Source organism: Phodopus roborovskii, unplaced genomic scaffold (assembly GCF_943737965.1).
Source record: "Phodopus roborovskii unplaced genomic scaffold, PHOROB, whole genome shotgun sequence".
Taxonomy (NCBI): domain Eukaryota; kingdom Metazoa; phylum Chordata; class Mammalia; order Rodentia; family Cricetidae; genus Phodopus; species Phodopus roborovskii.
Window position 1 is genome coordinate 12,955,470 of NW_026126413.1, and position 20,914 is coordinate 12,976,383.

Consider the following 20,914-nt stretch of genomic DNA (forward strand, 5'->3'; position numbering starts at 1 on the left):
TTTATTGTAAATACTAGACTTTATTTCAAAAATATAAAGTACATGTAACAAAACATTATTGCTAGCCAGGGGTGGCGCACACCTTTAATCCCAGCACTCTGGAGCCAGAGGCAGGTGGATCTCTGAGAGTTCTAGGCCAGTCTGATCTACAAGGCGAGTTCCAGGATAGCCAGGGGTGTTATTACACAGAGAAACTCTGTTTCAGAAACAAACAAACAAACAAAACAGTATTACCTCTTCTTTCTGGGCATTGAGTTCATGTATGTCTATACTAATTTTTCAGCTTTTCAAATGGAAAACATTTTTTCTATATACTTTTAATTTTAGAATAAAATCGCACACATAAGGCATCACTTTATCCATGGAACTTTTATAAGAAGGGTTATATTTTCGCAAACTACCCCCCCCAGAACAGTTTATTAGCAGAAAGCAGGTATGAGAACCATGGGTCAGCATGTATAAGGAACCTCTGAAGTTCACTCTAACCCCATGATTTGTTACGGAAACTGCCGTAACAATCAAGAGGATTCTCTAGGTGGGAACCAGCTAGTTAATACCAGCACCAACAGACACATCCTGTCACTGGCTTCAGGCCTGCAGAGGTAGCACCACACTGTAAAAGAATTATTTCTTTTATTCCACCATCTAATTTTATGGCACAGTTTTCTAATTGCTGCCACTTCATGTCCTTCATTCAACAAAACAGTTTCTTTGTGAAGGCACCAAGTTGGCTTCTGAACCTAAGCAGGAGCCAGGCTTGGAGTAGAACTGTAACCCACCACCTGGGAGGTGAGGACAGAAGAGCTGAAGCCACGCTGAACTAATCGTTAGTTCAAGGCCAGCTTGAACTACCTGGTGAAACCCTGTCCAAAACAAAACGACACAAAGTGCAGTGATTTCCAAGAACAAAGAGTTAGTTACAGTAAAGCCAGGGAAGGTAGCCGGGCAGCCCTTTCTACTGGGTGTCAATTCCAACTATAAAAATATTTTTTGTATTATGTTTAGCATACACAAAGTAAAATTTTTCTCCAATTTGAAAAAAATTGAACCATGTCTGCACAAAAACATCATTTAGAAGTTTATCTTTGGAAAATAATTCAAAATTGTACACATAAAAACACGTACTTCAATGCCTAGAAGGTATATAAAAAAATTTTTTTTAAATAGACCAAACGGGACTGGATGTACACAATCAATTTGGTTTATGTAGTATTGTCAATTAACTTTATGCCACTAACAAGAATTTTAATTTTTAAAGAACATCATGGGATTTACAGACAGGGCTGTTCTATGAACATTGTCCCATTTCCAGACAGATTAGATTTTCACTGCCCAAGGACTAGGAATTATCAACTAGCACAAAAGCCAAGATGGTGCACGCAAATGAAATGCTTGGGTGTAGTTTTGCACAGCTGACTACAACACTAATGACATCAGACAAGCACACGAAAGACAACACTAGGGTTAATACCTTACAAAATATGTACATTCCTGTGAGATACAATTCAAGTCATAATTATAAATGTAATTGGATACTCTGATACAGTGAAAAGATCTAGTGGGTTACAAAAAAAAAAAAAAGCATGTAAACTATCAAAGATTAAAAGCACTTTAAAAATACACAAAACTCTAGCCCTGGATTTAAAATGATCTTTCAAAAGTAAATATATATTTACAGTTTTTAAATTTCACACATTTGATAATTTTACATGATCTTAAGTATCAGGAAAAATGTGAAGTCAAAATAATCCTAATCATTTATGTTAAAGTCAATATAATAAGAAAAACAACAGTCGGGAAGATGACCGATGGAATGTACTGTACACAGATTTGCAGAGTCATAAAACAGACTTAGCCAAAACTACCTTTGGAAAGCAAGCAATTTCACTGTGGAGATATCATGGCAGGGACCCAACTTCCCCAGCTGAAAAGTGATTATAAATAACAGTCATCTGAAGGGCTGTTGAGATGACTAATGAGATGGCCTCTCCCTGGAGGGACACACTTTGGTTTTAAGACGTCATCGTCTGGCATGCTAAAGTTCACAACAGTCCCCAACATTTCATTCTCAATTACAAGAATCAATGCTGAAACTGTAGCTTTTTTAATTGGCGTGTTCGACCCAGTGGATTATCAAAAGCCATTTGTAAAACGCTTCAATCCTGATGACGTGAAACTGATGGGATTAAAGCTACGGAAACTTTGTCCTGATCACAAAGTTTTAACTTCCCAGATTAGAGTCCAAAGTCACTTAGCCTCTGAAGACAAATGCAGAGACTTCGGGCAGACAGATGTGCCTCATTTCTCCAACAGCAGCGCCTGCCTAAGTTTTCCGTCTGTCATAGTCCCCAACCATCCTCTTGATGTGTGACAATTTGCTCTTCAACTGCTTGCAGTAATTCCTCTTACTTTTATAATCTGCAGACTGAAAGGGAGAAAAATCAATCACATGAATGCAACAAACTAAACAACAGGTCTCCTGAGGTGTCACTGGGTACATCAACTACATTCCAGGGCAGCCCCCACGGCCAGGAATAGCTAGCCAACACCAAACTCCACGTTTTGTTCGTTTGTTTTGTTTCTGTGGACTTTTGTCTTGTCAGTTTTTTTGTCTTATTGGGTTTTTTTGTTTGTGTGCTTTGGTTTGGTTTTTGGTCTGGTTCCTTTTTTTATGTTTAAGAGAAAGAGAACACATGGAGTTGAAACACAGGTGGAGAGGATCTAGGAGGAGTTGGAAGAAGAGGGAAACAACAAAATATACTGCACGTGAAAATCTAAAGCAGGTCTCCTGAGAAATCAGTAATAAAAAAGAGAAAATACTAGTCATAAAGTGAGAATTCTTCTCTTAAGATTCATTTATCTATTACTTATGTACAGTGTTCTGTTTACTTGTTTCCCTGCAGGCCACAAGAGAGCACCAGATCTCATTACAGATGGTCGGTGAGTCATCATGTGATTGCTGGGAATTGAACTCAGGACCTCTAGAAGACCACATAGTGTTCTTTACCACTGAGCCATCTCTCCAGCCTAAATTGCTAAGTATTAAACGAGTATGTTTAAAGTGTTGGGCAATATCACTAACCACATAAGCAGGTAATTCTTTTTGCTCAATAATAGCTTTTAAGCTTTTTTTTTTAAACAAAGGATATGATCTTTTCTAAATATGTGTTGAACCTACAGAACTTTATGATTATAAATTATCTTAAAAAAAAAAAAAATCGGGTCAGTAAAATGGCTCAGGAGACAAAGGCAGAGGCTGATTGCCAGAGTTCAATCCCCAGAACCCACATGGTAGAAAGAGAATCAACTCCTAAAAAGTATCCTTTGAACTCCACACATATGCCACAGCACACAAGCAACTCCACACATACAAACATACAAACTTCATACATACACACCAGAAATAAATAGCTTTAAAAAAAATCCGTCAATAAATTTGTTGACAGTAGTCAATTAGGGAAAGGAAAATTAAGCAGAAAAATGAAAGACAGAAATATTTGCTACATATTATTTTATTTTATTTTATTTTCATCGAGTATCTATGTGTCTATCAGTGTGTGGATGTGTGTAGACACATGAGTGCAGTTGCCCATGAAGGTCAGAAGAGGATGCTGGATCCCCTGAGGCCATTCAGTGTGGATTCTCTGCCCCTGTACACTTTTTAAAATTCACTGAAGGGGCCGAGGAGGTGGCTTGGTGCAAAGTGCCTATTGTGCCAAGCAGGAACTGAGTTTGACATCCAGCACACACATAAACCCAGGTGTGGTGGCTGCAGCTGTAATCCCAGCACTGAACAGAAGCATCCTGGGGTTTCCTAGCCAGTCAATCTAGCAAAATAGTAAGCTCCAGGTTCAACAAAAGACCCTATCTCAAAAACTAAGGGGAAGAGCAATAGGGAATACATATACATACACAACAACAACCAAAAAAGCAAAAAACAAACCACCTTATTTAAAATCATTATGCTGTGTAACTACAATAAAACCTTAAGCATCAAGTCTTTGGAAAAGAAAGAAGTATTTTGGGTCCACAGTGCCTGGTCATGTCAAGTGTCAGCAAGGACAGAGTGGGGGGTGGTTACACTGCTCAGTGGGGATGTCAACTAACATGTAGTTGGGAAGGCTACATGACAGAATCTACCAAAACCGGGCACACACAGGCCCAGTGATTCTACGGTTTACTAAGTGTAGACATCCCAGACACGTGAACATTCTTGCTGTATTATTTGTAAAAGTCCAAAACTAACCAAATAATTGTTAACAATAAAATAGGTGGCCAGAGGTGGTGGCGCATGCCTTTAATCCCAGCACTCAGGAGGCAGAGGCGAGTGGACCTCTGTGAGTTCGAGGCCAGCCTGGTCTACAGAGCTGGTTCTAGGACAGCTAGAACTGCTACACAGAGAAACCCTGTCTCAAAAACAAAAAAAAAAACAGCAACAACAAAAAACATATTTGTGCGTGCATGTGCTCATGCACGTGCGTGCGTGCGTGTGTGTGTGATGCCTTTGAGTATATATGAGGTGTAGAATCCCCTGGAACTGGAGCTATGGTTATGAAGCCACCACCTGGGTACTGGGAAGTGAACTCAGGTCCTCTGCCAGAGCAGTCAGTGCTCTGAGCCATCTCTCCAGGTCCATGGTTTCTTTTTTTTACAAGATAGGCAAAACTCATCTATGATGTTGGGGGGAGTATAAGAACAGGAAAGGAGTAAAAGTGGGGAGTTATTAGGGTTGCTAAAAAATGTATTTCTTGGAGAGATGGCTCAGCTCTTAAGAGCATTGCCTGCTCTTCCAAAAGTCCTGAGTTCAGTTCCCAGCAACCACATGGTGGTTCACAAGCATCTGTAATGAGATCTGGTGCCCTCTTCTGGAGTGCATGAATACATAAAAAAATAAATCTTATTAAAACAAACAAACAAAAAATTGTACCTCTTTTTCCAGGTGCCAGGTATACAGGTGTGTAGTCACTTTGTGAAAATTTACCAACTGCCTACCATGACTTAAGCACTTACTTGCACATACACTTCAACTTTAAAGAAAGATTTTAGGGTTAGCCTTAGTAAACCACACCTTTGACCCCAGCATTTGGGAGACAGACAGGTGGATCTCTATGAGTTCAAGGCCAGTCTGGTCTATAAAGCTGAATTCTAGGCCAGCCAGATACCCAGTGAAACCCTGTCTCAAAAGAGTTTTTAGAAAATAAGTATAAGCTACAACTACAAACAAAATTATGTTCCAACTTCTCAGTAACAATGCTCATATGTAAATGATAGGGCCTTTGTCTATAATCGTCGTAATATACTTGAATGGTATAGTCATCACAAACATTAAATAAAAGAGTCTTAAAATTAGATACTTACTCCTTTAACTTGCTTTAATCTGTTATATTCATCAGCAGCAGCCTGGATGAGAAAAAAAGGACAATGTTTATGGAAGCATTGTCTCTCTCAAGAATAGCATTCTTGCCTGGCGGTGGTGGCACACACCCTTAATCCCGGCACTCACTCAGAAGGCAGAAGCAGGAAGAGCTTTGTGAGTTCGAGGCCAACCTAGACTAGGGAGTAAGTTCCAGGACAGCCAGGGCTGTTAAAAAGAGAAAAACTAAACAAATAAAATCTTTGGAACTTAGTCATCAAGAATGTGGGCCTTCCAAGTATCTAAAATGGCAAACGTAAACCACACACTCACTCTATACAATTCTTAACAACCAATCACAGCTCAGTGAAACCTCCAAACTGTCTGGGCCGTGGGCTGCCTGGGTTCCCACTCTATCTATTCAGACAGTCCTTTGTACACATAATGTGAACACAGTCTCAGCCATGCTGTCGACAATGTTCAGATGTAAGTGTTCTGATTGGAATTTGTGTTCTCTGCATTTTAAAATAACCAAATATGCCATAACTGATTAATAAACGAGGAAGGTACGAAATGTCAGATAAGAGCAGGAAAACAACCTATGAACCAAGGTGGAGTAGCAGCACACACTTCAAAACCAAGAAGTGGATGCTCAACGGGAAACTGCACAAGTACTCGTGAGTACAAAGCTCCGAGCAGCTTGGAAAGGGATGGGGGAGGGTTATTACTAATGCTCAAGGCAGTCAAATCGCCCCCTGGCTTGTTACTGGGGAAACCAGTCGGCAAAATCCTGACGGGCAACTGACATGCTTTAAATGCATGCCCTCTGGAGAAACGGTTTCACATTCTGGCACTTGAATTCACTGCACGAGAACACAAAAGAACAAAACTGAAGGGCTTGCTGGTCTCTCGTTGGTATGGCTGTATTTCCAGACTATTAGATATCCTTCAATAAATTATGGCACGATCATAAAATTGAAAACTGTATAGCTACTCTCATGCGTAATCATTTTAAAAAGCCAAACATTGTGGCACAAACTTGAAATCCTAGTAGGTGGGAGGCACGAGGATTCAGGGTTCAAGGCCAGCCTACGTATACTACAGAGCTAGATTCTGTGTCAATAAAAGTCGACACAAAACAATTATTGTTGACACAAAACTATAATCACAAAGCATTTCTGTGTAAAGGAGTAGGAAATAAACAGTGCTAGAGTATAGTGTTTGAGCAGCCGTAGAGAGCTTGCCTAGCATGTTGTCTATCTGCAAAGGAGAAGAAACACAAGGTGTGATGACACATGCCGGTGACACTAGCACTAAGCAAGAGGACTTCAAGTCCACCTGAGCTACACAGCAACGTGAGACCTTGTCTCACCATTTTCAAAAACACAAGTGAACCCGGGATTAAAGGTGTGGAACCACCACCACTCTCAGCTTTATTTATTTATTATTTTATTTTATTTCTGGCGTATGGGTGCTTTGCCTAAAGGTTAAGTTTGTATACTACTTATACCTGTACTTTATGTAGGCCAGAAGAGGGCATCAAATACCTGGAATTGGGGTTACAGATGGTGTGAACTGACAGATGGGAACTAGGAATTGAACCCTAATCCTCTGGAAGACAAACCAGTGCTCTTAACTGTTCGAAACCAGTCCTCATGCAAGACTGGCATTTTCTTGGTAACAAAGTTTTTCTGGAGTATATGGTATAAATTTAAGGGGGGACCTCTGCCTCCCACACCCCATGTATCTCTGGCTAGCCTAGAACTCAGTGTGTAGACTAAAATGGCTAAACTCCCAGAGATCCTGCCCCTGCCTCCCAAGTGCTGGGATTAAATGTGTGTGACACCAAGTCCCACCCAAAAGATATACTTTTATGGGTCCAATTCTGAGTTGAGGTTTTCATAATAAAAAGGAATTATATTTATAAATAGAAACTATTAAAATGGCCATTTTCTTTTAAATAGGAAGAGATACGTTTATGCATTTAGACTATTGCTTTGTAACTCTTTAATCTATTTATATCGTGCGTGCATGCAAGGTGGGAAACAGGTCTGAAATCCCAGTACTTGGGAGGTGAAGGCAAAAGCATCAGGAAGTCAATGTCAAGCTCGGCTACACAGTGAGTTCAAGGTCAGCCTGGGGTATGTGAGACGCTGTCTTTAAATACTGAAAACACAGACAAAACAAGGTAGGCTTGGACCTTACCATGTACTCTTCACTTTCTTCTCTGTAGTCATCCAGTTCTTTGTCCAGACGAGAGAGCTCTTTGCTGACCTCGTCAAGTTCAGCTTGTAAACTCTTGTACTCCTGTAGACCTGTGTCAAAATCTCTCTTGTAGAGCTGTCGTTGTTGATCAGAAGTGATAGGGGGGTATTCCCTGGGAAGCGGAGAAGGAAAAGGTTACACGAATGCCCTTCGCACACACAAGAAGCTGGTGGCTCCCCTCAAGGCAGCACACTGGTAAGGAGTGTGAAATTGTGCTCGCTTGTTTTCCATTGCATCCTAGGAGACAGCGGTGGGATGCATGAAATCCTACAAAGAACTACAACAGAGGCTGTAAGGGTGATCTGCCTGGGACCCCTGTTATCCCCTGAGCTGTTGAGGCACTCATCTGCAGGGGCTAAGTGGGTCTCCCCTCCTGCCTCACCGTTCCAAGCACATGCCTTCCAAAGCCACAGGCTTGTCAAGGGGATGTCCTCCTTCAAGGCAGAAAGAACATCATTTGGTCACATGGCTGTGCTCCTTTGCTTATACAAGCTCTCTAAAATGACTTCAGACCTGAAAAAAGGCAGCTCAGTGGCAGACCAACTGCCCACACCATGTACAAGGTTCTGAGTTCAAACCCTACTACCACACAAAAAGAATAATTATGCTCTTTATATTACCACTCACTTTAAATGAACACTCCTCATATTTTTACAAATAAAGGTGGAAGTTATGAAATTTAAGGGTTCCTAATTAGTAAGAATGCACTGATCCTCACTGGTGACACCACAGGATAACAGACCAGGATTCTCACTAGTGACACCACAGGGTAATAGACCAGGATTCTCACTAGTGATACCACAGGATAACTGAACCCTTAAAGTCGTAAAACAAATGCTGGAACCCACAGCCTGCCTTGATCGCTGCAGAGCAGCTGGCTGGGAGTGGCTGTTTCCTGCTGCTAGCTATCATCTTCAGACCAGCTCATTTGTTTATTTTTGGTCTTATTTTTCCCAAGTGGAAACAGCTTATCTTGTTCTGTCACTAGAAAAGTATGCATTTAAGTATGTACACACAGAGGTTGGAGGCATAGCTCAGCACGAAAGTGTGTATGTAACATCCTAGGTTCAATCTCCAGCATTAAAAAAACAAAAACTAGAAAAACATGGTCATTGCGTAAGCAACTTGGCAATTCATGAAAATATGATGAATTAAAGCTGAAATTCTGAAGCCAGCAAGATGGCTCAGCAAGCAAAAGTGCTAACCTCCAAACCTGGAGTTTGATTCCCAGGACCCACATGAAGGCAAGGATGTAATGATTTCACTACACCCAAGATAAATGATAAATGGGTGTTTATTGGGGCACACTTACACAGAAAAATACGAAGAACCTCAGAAGTGCTTCTCTGCCCTTCCTACAGGATTGGCTGACCCATCAGAGAGCACACAAACAGAAGCCACCCCACCCCCGAGCTTCCCTCCTTCTGTTTCAGTCACCTGAAGCCACGCCAAAGGGGTGTGGCCATTGTTATAGGCTCACAGACAAGATGCCGACAATTCCCCTTTAAGTCTAAAGAAGAAAGTTTTAAGCCTGATGCAAAAACTATAAACAATGATAACAAATGTCAAGTATGTTCCAGGAAAAGGAAAGGTAAACATACACAAATTAAGACCTACTATCAGCAAGAGCAACCTTGAGCAATAGATACATACTACATGGCCAGTATACATGTCCAGTACCAGGGTAAAGGTATGACGGAGATTACGCCAATGCTCCTGACACCTTGGGAAGCAATGTTTATGAACCACCATTTATACTGCAAAAATTTCTGATAAGTGGGGCATTGATGGCAAACGCCTTTAATCCCAGAACTTGGGAGGCAGAGGCAGGTAGATCTCTGATTTTGAGGCCAGCCTGGTCTACAGATTGAATTCTCAGACAGCCAAGGCTACACAGAGAGGCCTTGTCTCAAAAACAAAAAGAAAAATAAGAAAAGAGAAAGAATTTTTTCTGATGTCTGTTCCCGTGTCAGAACTCCTAACAGGACAAGGCTACACATCACACACCTGTATATTTGGTGATGGTAGCCTAAAGCCAGCCACTGACACAAAGACCTTAATTTAATCATACGTTTTGCTGCAACACTAAACTGTTTCCTCAACTGTTCACGAAACCGTCACCGAATTCTTTGGGTTAAACTTGAAAAGAAACTCAGGGCTTACCATGAAAGTGTACCTGCCAAAGGAAAGCCTGTGTGACTCGCAAATTTTATAATCAGCCCAACACAACCCCCCTAAACCCATGTTTTGTTTCTTTGAAAGCCTTCCTTGGGGTCTAGTGGTAGAAGAGCCACTTCAGGGAGAAGTGTGTTACATGGTTACAACCAAACAGAGCCCTCCACTTCTGTTTTCTAAATGGGTACCAAAGGAAAACACAAACCCCAAAACTGTACCCAGCCCCGGAGGCCGGGGTGCGAGAAATGAGATGGCAACATGATCCCAGTTTCAAAGGCAATAACCCCAAGCCCGGCCAACCACCGTGATAACCAGAAGGCTTAAGTGGCTCTCGAAAAGGAGAAAGGCCTTACCTAACCCAGTCCTCCTCCAGCTCGTCACAGGATTCGCCGCCTGTCGTGTAGTCTGTTTCATAGTGGTCTGGCTCTGCTCTCTTCGGCCTTCCCGCTCTCCCCTTTGTGGGAGCCCTCTTTGAAGGTGTCTCTAGGTTACCGCTGCTGCTGTATCGAGGCTGCCTGAAGTCATCCACAGGAGAAGTCAAAGGAAGCTCCTGGGCCACTTCAGGAACCCTAGAGAAAACACAGGCCACTGCTCAGAGACCGGGGAGGACATTGTGACTCCGCCAACCCCTGCAACCGAAAGGGCAGCGAGAACAGCCCCAGGAGACACCCACACTCGGCCACTCATCCAAGGAGTTCATTTGCTATGCTGAGCAGTTCACGCCTGGGGTTCCTGCAGTCAGTTTGGCACAATTCAGAGCCCTGTAACACAAGTAGCTTTAAAGCTCTGCCTGGGGGAGGGCATCCATGCTCAAACTTCTAAGAAAAATGGAGCTCATGCTTCCTTTTAGGAAGTTCAAACTAAGTTATAAGGAGTGTTTATCTGCCCTGTGCCAGAGACTTACTCTACAAAAGGCTGTCGGGGAAAATGAGCACAATTCTTCCTACAGGTTCTTCCAGTCCCCTGGAACCTGCGGAATGCTGTGTGAGAACAAAGACGCAGCTTATCCAATGGAGACAGGCTCTTTGCAACATTAATTTTACGTTACCGCACACAGATCATCCTTACGAGCTGAAAGTCTGAAAACACCACAATACTTAAACTAAAATGCTTCCTGGTTTTGAGTATAGCGACAAATGCCTGTCACCCCAGCATCCAGGAGGTTGAAGCGGGAGGATCTTTGGGCCATCCTGGGTGGGCTACACAGTGAGAGCCTGTGTAAATCCCCACTGTTCAAAGGCAGGAGTTAATTAAATATTCTTTTCGCTCTCTCTGTGTTGATCTTAAGGCCATCTAGAATCAACAGATTTAACATAACATGTATGATTCGAATGTAATTATTTCTCGTTGCATCAGATTTTAAATTGCATGTCATGTCCCGGCCACGAGCATGAAGATAAAGCCCAATGCAGCAATACAATGGAAGGGTCGGGACAAGGGTCCATTACTTCTGAGTAACAGAAACAGTTTGACTTTGCTCTGTGAAGAGTAAGAACAGAAATGAACAAAGTTATCTAAGCTATCAGCCTGGCTACTCAAACCAACCATTTAAATGTCCTCACACTTCTTGTTTTCCTTTGCGGCTGATGCTGAGGATTGAACCTGGGGCCTCATGAATGCTAGCTAGGCAAGCACTCATCCATCAAGCTGTATCTCCAGTCCTTTCCCCCCTCCTACTGCTTCTAACTGGAAGAATCCAGGAGCTGAGCTTTTATCTCTCAGGTTTACTGGTCTCTCAGCCCACTGGGTTCTCCCTATTGTCTGGGCCTTGGGAGTCTAACCCCACTGAAGGTCTATTAACCCTAAAGCTGCAGGGAATGGATGTGCAGTTGGGAAAACAGGGGGTGGGGGTGGGGTAGGGAAGTGGGGGGTGGTGGTATTTATTTCTTCTCTCAAAATCTATCCAGCCAACATATGTGTTACCCAAATGCTACGCTTCCATGAGTGTCAATGGTTAACAAGGTTTCGACACTCTACCCACAATACCAGCTACTGTGTGTGCTTTTTAACTTTGAAGCAGTACAACAAGACTTTGTTGTTGTCCTTTGTTTTGAAGGGGTCTGTTTGTTTTTAAGACAGGGTTTTGTGCAGCCCTGGCCTGAAATCACAATATAGCTGAGCTTGACCTTGAATCCTGACCCTCCTACCTCTACTTCCCCAAGGGGTAGGACTACAGGTATGAACCACCATGCCAGGCTTCAAAGAAAGCCTTCTGAATGTGGTTGGCCTATCTGAGGGTCTCTGCATCAGCTCCTGCCTCCTGCTCTGCATGAGTTCCCGTCCTGACTTCCTTCACTGATGAACAGCAATATAGAAATGCAAGCCAAATGAGCTTTTTCCTCCCCAAGCTGCTTTGGTCACGGTGGTTAATCACAGCAAAAGTAACCCTAACTAAGGCAAGCTGGTACCAGAATAGTGGGGTACTGCTGTGACAGACCTGAGCTCGCTGTTTTGGGGAGGGCTGTGGCTTTGGCCTAGAAAGGTCATTGTTTGAGAGTTCAGTGACCTGCTCCACTGGAGCTTTGAAGATACGAATGTTGAGAGCAGTACACACAGGGACGCCTGGCTCATGACATTTCAGAAGGAAGCAAAGCAAAGATTCGGGCCATTTGTGAAGAATCTGTGGCTCTGGTCAGCCGGGGATGAAGAATTGGCTGTGATGAGCAAGAGCCTGGGACCGTGGAAGAGAAACCTTCGTTCTCCCGGGAACAATGATGCTGGTTAGCTGAAGCTGAGGAATTAGTGGTGAGGAAGAAGAGACCAATAAATAAATAAATAAAAAGAGACCGGCATCACTGAAGTGAAACCTTCCGGGAAATGTTTCCAGAGGCCACCATGGTTGTACCTCATGCTGGCCACTGAACTTGGCAGTGTAAGAGTCACTCAGGTGGTGCTGGTTTTGAAGGCATGGAGGGGTCATGGAGAACATTTGAGGCTTGGCACTGTGAGAGGCCGGGAGAGACCAGTGGTGACGGTACAGCCTGTGGCAGTCAAAGGCCTAGGACTGAAGGGCTCGTGCAGGAAAGCTGAGGTTCGGCACCCTGAGTGCCTGTGAGGTGAAAGTGCGGCCCAGTTGCAGCGGAAGAGGAAGACCCCAGCCCTTTGGAGGCGCCAGCGCCATGAGGTAACCGCAAGAACAGCAGCAGCCTTCTAAGCCCAAGCTTAGAAGACAAAATGTGTGTGCTGCACAGGGCAGAGCTGGAGGGGCGGCCCAGGCCCCTTCGGGGAGCCCAGGAGATCATGAGTGAACCCCAGATACTGAACACTGATTGATGTGATTGTAACTACATCCTAGCATTTCCTTCTTGAAGTAAAGAAGTATTTAAGTTATTATTTTACCAGAGCCCACGGTTGAGAGACTAACTTTTTAAAGAGACGTTAGATTTGGGGGACACGGTGCTCAAGACAGGTTTCTCTTTGTGTAGCCCCCGCTGTCCTGGACTCACTCTTCAGACAGGGCTGGCCTGGAACTGGGCGATCGCCTGCCTCTGCCTCCTGAGTGCTGGGATCAAAGGCCTGCGCCACCATGTATGTCCAGCTCACTTTGTCTTTTGTAGAGGATCATTTTTATGTCTGGAATTCATTCCTCACCCTGACACATTCCCCTCACCTGCCTTTGTTTCCCTGTTGTGGCCTTTAAATACCTGGTTTGCATTTTGCTCGCCTTTGTTTGGCGAACTCTATGAGAACATGAAGATGTATTTGCAGGAGCACTTAGCTCAGTATTGTATGAATGACTGGTATTCAAGACAACACAGGCCCGAAAAGAGATTTACAAGAGGCCTCCTTTTCTGATGACACACCATTAGTGAAGGAGAAGACACAATGCCCAGGGCTAGAGAGATGGCTCAGCCGGTAAGAGTGCTTGCTGCTCTTCCAGAGGACCCAAGTCAAGCTCCCAGCATCCACATCAGACAACTCACAACCATCTGTCAAGCCAGCTCCAAAGAATTTGTCACCTGGCCTCCCCTGGCACCTGCCCCTCCCCTCCACACACACAGGTAATTTAAAATAAATATTTTTTATTAGAGAATTACTATTTCTTTGAAAATTTCATTCGTTAAATTTTGATCATATTCACCCCCTCTTTCTCCCATAAGTCCTAACATAAAAATTAAACTAATAGATGGTGGCATACATTAAATTGTTAGTTACTTCAAGGCAGAGTTAGGCGAGTATGATGGGGAAAGAGACACATCTTAACCGGGAGGGTTCGCACATTCCATCAACATGGGAGGCACAGAGGCAGGGCTTAGGTTTGGAGGAGGCCCCAGTGTACTCTCCCTGACCTTCGTTAATGCCAGGCTTCAGCCATAAGATGGTGATGGCTGGCATCGCTGTGGGCCTTCAAGCAGTGGAGCCTACTGGGAGATTTCTAAGGTCACTAAGAGTGTTCCCTCTCCGTCAAGAGGCCTGAGGTCCATCTTAACCCAAAAGTGCCCCTGCCTATCATCACCACAAGGTCCCCACCAGAGCCAAGCAGGCGCTAGCGCCCAACTATGAGGGTTACAAAGTAACTCTGCCTTGGATATTTTGTTAAACAGTGAAAAACAGACAAATAACCAAAATTCTGGAATTCAAATAGTGTCTTCTAGTTTAACAGGCAATGTGTGTGGACAGGGTCGATGGACACACGCAACCTTTCCTGTCTATGAGACCCAATAATCACAGGAAAGGCAGAAAACTAGGTGGCACATACACCTCTGCTCAGTTAACTCCCACACTCTCTTCTGAGCAGTGTGGTGATATATTATTTATGATTTATTAAAGCTTGCCTGAGGATTCAGAAAGTCAGCCACAAGCCACACTAGCTAGCCAGACGGTGGTGGCACACACCTTTAATTCCAGGACTCAGGATTAAGAGGTAGACGGATCTCTGTTAGTTCAAGGCCACACTGACTACAGAAATTGATTCCATCCTAAAATAAACAGCTCAGCACCTGGGATCACACACCCAGCACTAAGGAGGTGGAGACAGGAGGATTATGGCTGGGCGGAGATAGGAATATAAGGAGGAGGAGACAGGAGCTCAGAGCCTTTTGCCTCTGAGGATTCGTGGAGACAGGATTGCTGGGTAGAAGCAAGATCTACTGGCTTGGCTGCTCTGCTTCTCTGATCTTCAGCTTGAAGCTTTAATAAATCATAAATAATATCTCATAAATAACATCACCACAGAGCAGAGCACAGAACCCCATTTCTACTGAAAAGCCACATACCTGACCTTTCGATACAATTAGCAGGTGAAAGGGGGGTCTCATCCTCCTCACCCCGCATTCCCAGGCTGCACTGAGGCCTCTAGCAAAGACCACTGCAGCATGAAGGAGGGTCTGTGTCCAGCTTTCCCGCCTGCTGACAGACACTTCTTAAAGGAGAATGGCTCCCTTCTCCGTCTGGTGACTCACAACAGTGTAGGGGAGGATGGCACCAAGCGACAGGCCAACATTCCTCTTAGACAAATGTTATCACTAAGGTGCTACTTACAATGGTGCTGACTTATAGAGAGACTCTGGGTATGACCGCTTGCCGTCCACTTTGCCGTTAGAGGAGTAGGCCATTGGACTGTCCACTCTCTCCGCATAGTCAGATGGCGGTGGAGGCATGTCTTGTGTGCCTGCAGACACATTTTTAACCTAAATAAACAAAACAAAAACAAGAGACTGTTGTCATTTTTTAATCACAACTGAAAGGGTTAAACGGACAAAGTTATTACATCTAATATAGCTAATAGTTATTTAGCTCAGAATGTTAATTAAGTGAAATAATTAGCTACAGTAATTCTCTCTTACACTCACCTACCCACCCTATCCAGATCAGAAGAACCAGCTCATGTATGAATACTGGCACAGGCTCTATTGTCCACACCCATGTGAGGCAGCTCACAACCATCTATAAATCCAGCTCCAAAGGATCCAACACTGCCTTCTGCCCGCTGTGGACATCTGCACGCATGGTGCACACTTTCACACACATTTACACACACACACTAAAATAAATCTTTTAAAAAAAGAATAATGGGGGCTGGAGAGATGGCTCAACAACTGTTAGAAGCACTGGCTTCTCTTCCAGAGGTTCTGAGTTCAATTCCCAGCAACCACATGGTGGCTCACAACCCTCTGTAATGAGATCTGGTGCCCTCTTCTGGCCTGCAGGGATACATGCAGACAGAACACTGTATACAAAGTAAGTAAAAATAAATCTTTAAAAAAAAAAAAAGCCTTTCTAAAATAATAGTAACAATAATAATGGCATGAGGCTGCTTGGGCCCCTCCAGATCCCAGTGTCCTCGACCTGCATAAACTGGGGACAATTACTCACTTCATAAGGGTGTTTGAATAATTAAAGGACATGAAGAAGAATCATATCTACCCCAATGTCTTCTGAGCAGGGGGAAAACCTCCTAATATATTGGATACAAGTAAATTGGGCCAGGTGGAGCACACACCTTTAATCCCAGCACCGGGGAGGCAGAAGCAGGTAGATCTCTAAATTCAAGCCCTGCCTGGTCTACAAAGCAAGCTCCAGGACAGCCAGGGTTAGGGTTGTTGTAATTCAGGCAAACCTGGTCCCACCTCTTACCCACCTGCACACGGCAGGTATATGCACCCTGGCTCTTTAAAAGAAACATCCCTGCCCACTTCACTCTTTCCCACTGTTCCCCTGGGGCAGACAGAACTTTTCCTGTCTCCCTCTTCTGTCCTCTCTCTGTCTCTGTGTTCCTTTACCTCTTCTCTCTCTCCTTCCCCATTCCCTCCCCTCTCTAATAAAACTCATTTAAGCTCTGTCTGCCTAGTTTGTCCCCTACCTCCCTCGCCTACCACCCTCACCTGCCACGCAATCTGCCAAGATCCACCACACGCTTTATTATAACAAGGGCTACACAGAAAAACCCTGTCCCAGGCGGAAAAAATCCTTTAGATCCAATTGGGTTTTTTATTCTGCTATTTTATGCCCTTGCAATTATTATCAGCATCTATAGGGTGTGTCTTGCAATAGATACACTTTTCATCTTGTATTATCTAAGGGAGTATGCAGTGATTTCATTGTTTCATATTCAGGGCTAGAAAGGAATGGGATCATTTCCCTCTGAAAGTGGAATTCAGGGCCACAGCCAAGCCAGCAGGTGGGTTTCCAGGGAGTGTACTTAGATTCCACTGCAGGGGGGCCGGGTGGGAACCATTTTTGGCTCCCACTGAATTCCTCACAACAGAACATAACAACCTCTCAGGCCAATGCGCTGCCAAGTCAAAGGGCTGCCCTTACTTTAGAGCCCTCATCAGAACTATAAAAGGCTTCCTTTTCGTAAAAGCCGGCCTGACATTTCTCCAGGACCCACTCCTCTTCCTCTCCCCTCCAGCAGGAACTTTACCAGAGGCCCAGTCCTTTCCGACTGCCTGGAATGCCCTTCCCCCTTTCTTGGCCTGCTAATCCCTCACTGGGCTCCAAATCTTGGTTCAAGTGCAGACAGCTCCTAGGGGCCTTTCCCTCAAGTCTCTGCAGGGAGGGGAACAAACTCCTATCTCCCCTCGTCTATCTCCATACACGGCCAGCCAGAACACCTACTCACGGCCACGCAATGCCTCACTCAGTTATCTCTAACCTCTGGAGACAACAGACGGTTCACAAGCAACCAACCCAGACTGGACTGCTAACAATGCTCAACAGGCAGCTCATTTCCTAGGCACAGTTTCACAGGTATGACACCTCTCTCAGAAATGAGGAAGCTGTGGCTCAAGGGATTGGATAACTTTCCTAAGGTAGAGCTAATTAAAAAAAAAAAAAAAAAAAAAAAAAGATAATGAGCAGCCTTGCTGCTAAGTCTCCAAGGTCCAGACCAGTGTTTGCACAAGTCAGCAGCCCAGAGCCTGGCCTTCAAGGTGGCTCAACCTGCAAAGGGACCTGAGTTCAATCCCTAGGACCCACATGGCGGAAGGAGAGCACCAATTCCCACAGGCTGTCCTCTGAATTACACACACATGCCGATGTGCACCCCGATGCACACACATACACATAAATAAGTAAATACAATTAAAAGGAGTCCAGAACTTGCTGTAAAAGGATTGCCCAGGGAACTAGAGGTAAAGAACGTAGAGGGGAAACACAAAATAAGATCTGTTTTGGGAGAAGAAAAGCTTGAGTCGTAATTCCCAGGGCCAAACGTCAGCCCTGCCACTCCACAGCAGCCTCCGGCAAGCTCTAGACTGGGTCTCTCTACAGAAAAAGGAAATGGAAATCTACACAACAGAGTTCAGCCAACCAAGGAATGCCTCAGACTGAGATTTGAGATAAATCAAAAGTTTATCTCAAAAACATATCTCACACAAAGAAGTTTAAAGAATAGAATAGTTCATTTTTGGCGGGATACAGGGTAGATCAATATGAAAAAAGAAGTGTATCTGGGCATAATGGTGCATGCCTTTAATCCCAGCACTTGGGAGGCAGAGGCACTCTTGAGTTCGAAGCCAGCCTGATGGCCAGGGCTATACAGTGAGACTCTGCCCCCCCCATCCCACCCCACCCCCCGAAAAAAAGAGAACTTTTTCCAAAATGTCAAAATACAATATATTAAATTCAAAGAGCCATATATGATGAGGCAAGTTTTATGAAAAATGTAATCATACTCATTAGAAGGATTCCAATTATGTCGTTTGCGAACAAAACCTTGTGACTATGTTTAACCCTCCCCCTTGCCCCTCCTAGAGAGTCAATGAAAACATCCTGCACCCTGTGGAATACCCGAAGGAAACCGGGAAAACAAGGAGAGATGCACAGGGGCTCCCCAGTCTCTTCCTTCCTGGATGGAAACAAGACAGAGCAACAGGGTTCTTCACCCTGGGCCCCTGAAGTCAGAGCCAATAGAACTCAGAGGTCGGGGGAAAAGACTTTCTTATCAGAATGAATTTCCTGTGATGTGCAGTGAGCAAGCTGCTGCAGTGACAGCCAATCTCCATTTCCCTCTCCATCCTGCCTTCATTACAAGTTCACACGTGGACAGTCAGGCTGGACCCACATCCAGCCAGGCTAGCAAAGTGACAAAAGTCATCTACTTCTGTGAAGGAAAGGGAACTTCGTCAAGTATCTATCATGTGCCAAGCAGTCCAATCACATTTATTTAGCACCGCCCAGGTAGATAGGATTATCAGTATTTTCTGAGGAAAATGAACTCAACCTGTTCAAAGTAAAATAGAAGCCAGAATGGCTGCTGGGAAATCTGAACCTTGTGCTTCACACAAGCTGTCCCTTCTAATTCAACCTCATCTCCGGGTGTGTGTTGTGTCTAGGCGCTTCACCCATCCTTGAAACAAGGAAAATCATTGTCACGGCCTTGAACTCACTTCATCCTAATGAGACTCAGGGTAGAACCTCTACTTGTCTAACTTTGTGAGGGCAGGAAATTTCTACACAGAATTTAGTGAGAATCCTACCCTCAGAAGGTTCTCTTCCTGCTTCGTAGATGACAGGGAGAAATAGCCCTGCACAGAAAGAAGCAAGCTAATCTCAAAGTGCCATCTCCAGTTTTACAACCTGCCCAACCCACCTTCATGAGCTATCCTTGCAGGTTCTCAACAGTAAGTGGTCCAACTTGTTTTTCCCGTTTCCTGCCATTTTATACCCGCAGATGCTCACAGCTGAAAAAGCTCAAGAGAAAGTCTCAAAAGTTCTTGCCCCTTTTTTAAAACACTTTGGGTTGTTAGGGTCCCATGTGGACCAATCCCACAAATGAAGAGGTTATAGAGCAAGTTAGAACCACTGAGTGGCTTAAGTTACTCAGTAGCCCTAAAGCCTTTGCTCAGCTCTTGCTGAATGTTGCCCAAAGAAACAATGTATCAACAAAGGCAAATGCTAAATCAGTCAGCTATCAGACCTCTGGAAGCAAGTCACCAAGGGGGCCACTGGAAGTTTGGGAGCAGGCAAGGTACAGAAACTTATTCTGAGTGAACCTCATTGATTATCTAATCCGTGGCTGCTTGCTGCAGAGACAGAAATCCAGGTGACGGCTTGTACTTACAGGGTCTCTCTGTAGCCCTGACTGTCCTGGAATTCACTCTGTGGACCAAGCTGGCCCCAAACTCAAAGAAATCCACCTGCCTCTGCCTCCTGAGTGATGAGATTAAAGGCGTGTGCCACCACTGCCTGGGGAAGGCTTATACTTTAATACAGAGGTACATCAGACTATGGTTCCTTTACAAGCAAGCTGAAAAGCCAAACATACACAAGCCGCCACCACCTGATGTTCCAAATACCCTTCAGTTTTCCAATGCCCTCGGTGCCCTTCAGTTTACTATGGTACAGAATACAAAGTACACCATGGTGCAGCAAGGACTTCCGTCTATATTAACCCAAAGGCAAACAGTGTAACCCTTGTGGGAACAGAGGCTCTCAAATCATGCCCCAGAACAGCACACCTACACTATCTGCTCAACCCCAATCCAAACCTACTAAATCAGAAACTAGGAGGTGAGGCAAACTGCTCTAGCAAGCCCTCCAGGGAGGAGAGCCACTGATGCAGGACAGAAGCTCTGCACTGCAGACAGCCAGACCCGGTTTAGATCATTACACCCTGCCACATGGCTGAGTTTAGAAACATTAACTCATGGTGCTGGGAATCTAGGAATTCCAGCTTTCAGAGAACCACAAAAGCACTCTCTAGCTCTAATACAAACCCACCCCCAACACACACACACACACACACACACACACACACACACACACACACCCACGGGCCTCTCAAACAGGCTCCCTGAACAGGCTCCGCCTTTTCTTGTCCTCCAACCCTCTCCACTCACAGTGGAGCTGGAACAGTCAGGGCCTACTGTACCTCTCCACTTGGGTGGTTCAGAAAGCCAGATAAGCTGCTGTTACTTCCATTCTATCCTGTTCCACCAAAGGCCATAGATAATCATGTCATCTTTTCCACAGTGAGTCCAATACACCAACGATACAGGCAAGAATGCTTGTACTGGGCAAGAGTGAAAAAGCTATTCAAGTCTTGCCAGTTGTCTGATGCTGACAACTGATATTGCCTGGGTACTCCAGTTAAGCCATGCTCATGTACATCTGTTATGTACATCTGCGTGCTGGTTGAAGAAAATACCTGTTTTTACTGTAAAGTTGTAGCAGAGT

The 20,914-nt window shown here is 44.4% G+C and overlaps 1 protein-coding gene across 2 annotated transcripts in view; it reads right to left on the bottom strand.

Moving 5' to 3' along the window:
* The window catches only part of Ocln (occludin), a 46,721-nt gene continuing 25,807 nt past the window's right edge, over positions 1 to 20,914 (bottom strand). For both annotated transcript variants that reach the window (XM_051182845.1, XM_051182846.1), the window contains exons 5-9: positions 15,275 to 15,423; positions 10,147 to 10,362; positions 7,559 to 7,730; positions 5,359 to 5,400; positions 1 to 2,425 (exon numbers count right to left, since the gene is read on the bottom strand). In XM_051182845.1, the coding sequence (XP_051038802.1) occupies positions 2,324 to 2,425; positions 5,359 to 5,400; positions 7,559 to 7,730; positions 10,147 to 10,362; positions 15,275 to 15,423 (681 nt within the window). In that variant the 3' untranslated portion in view covers positions 1 to 2,323. The remainder of the gene's footprint in view (positions 2,426 to 5,358; positions 5,401 to 7,558; positions 7,731 to 10,146; positions 10,363 to 15,274; positions 15,424 to 20,914) is intronic.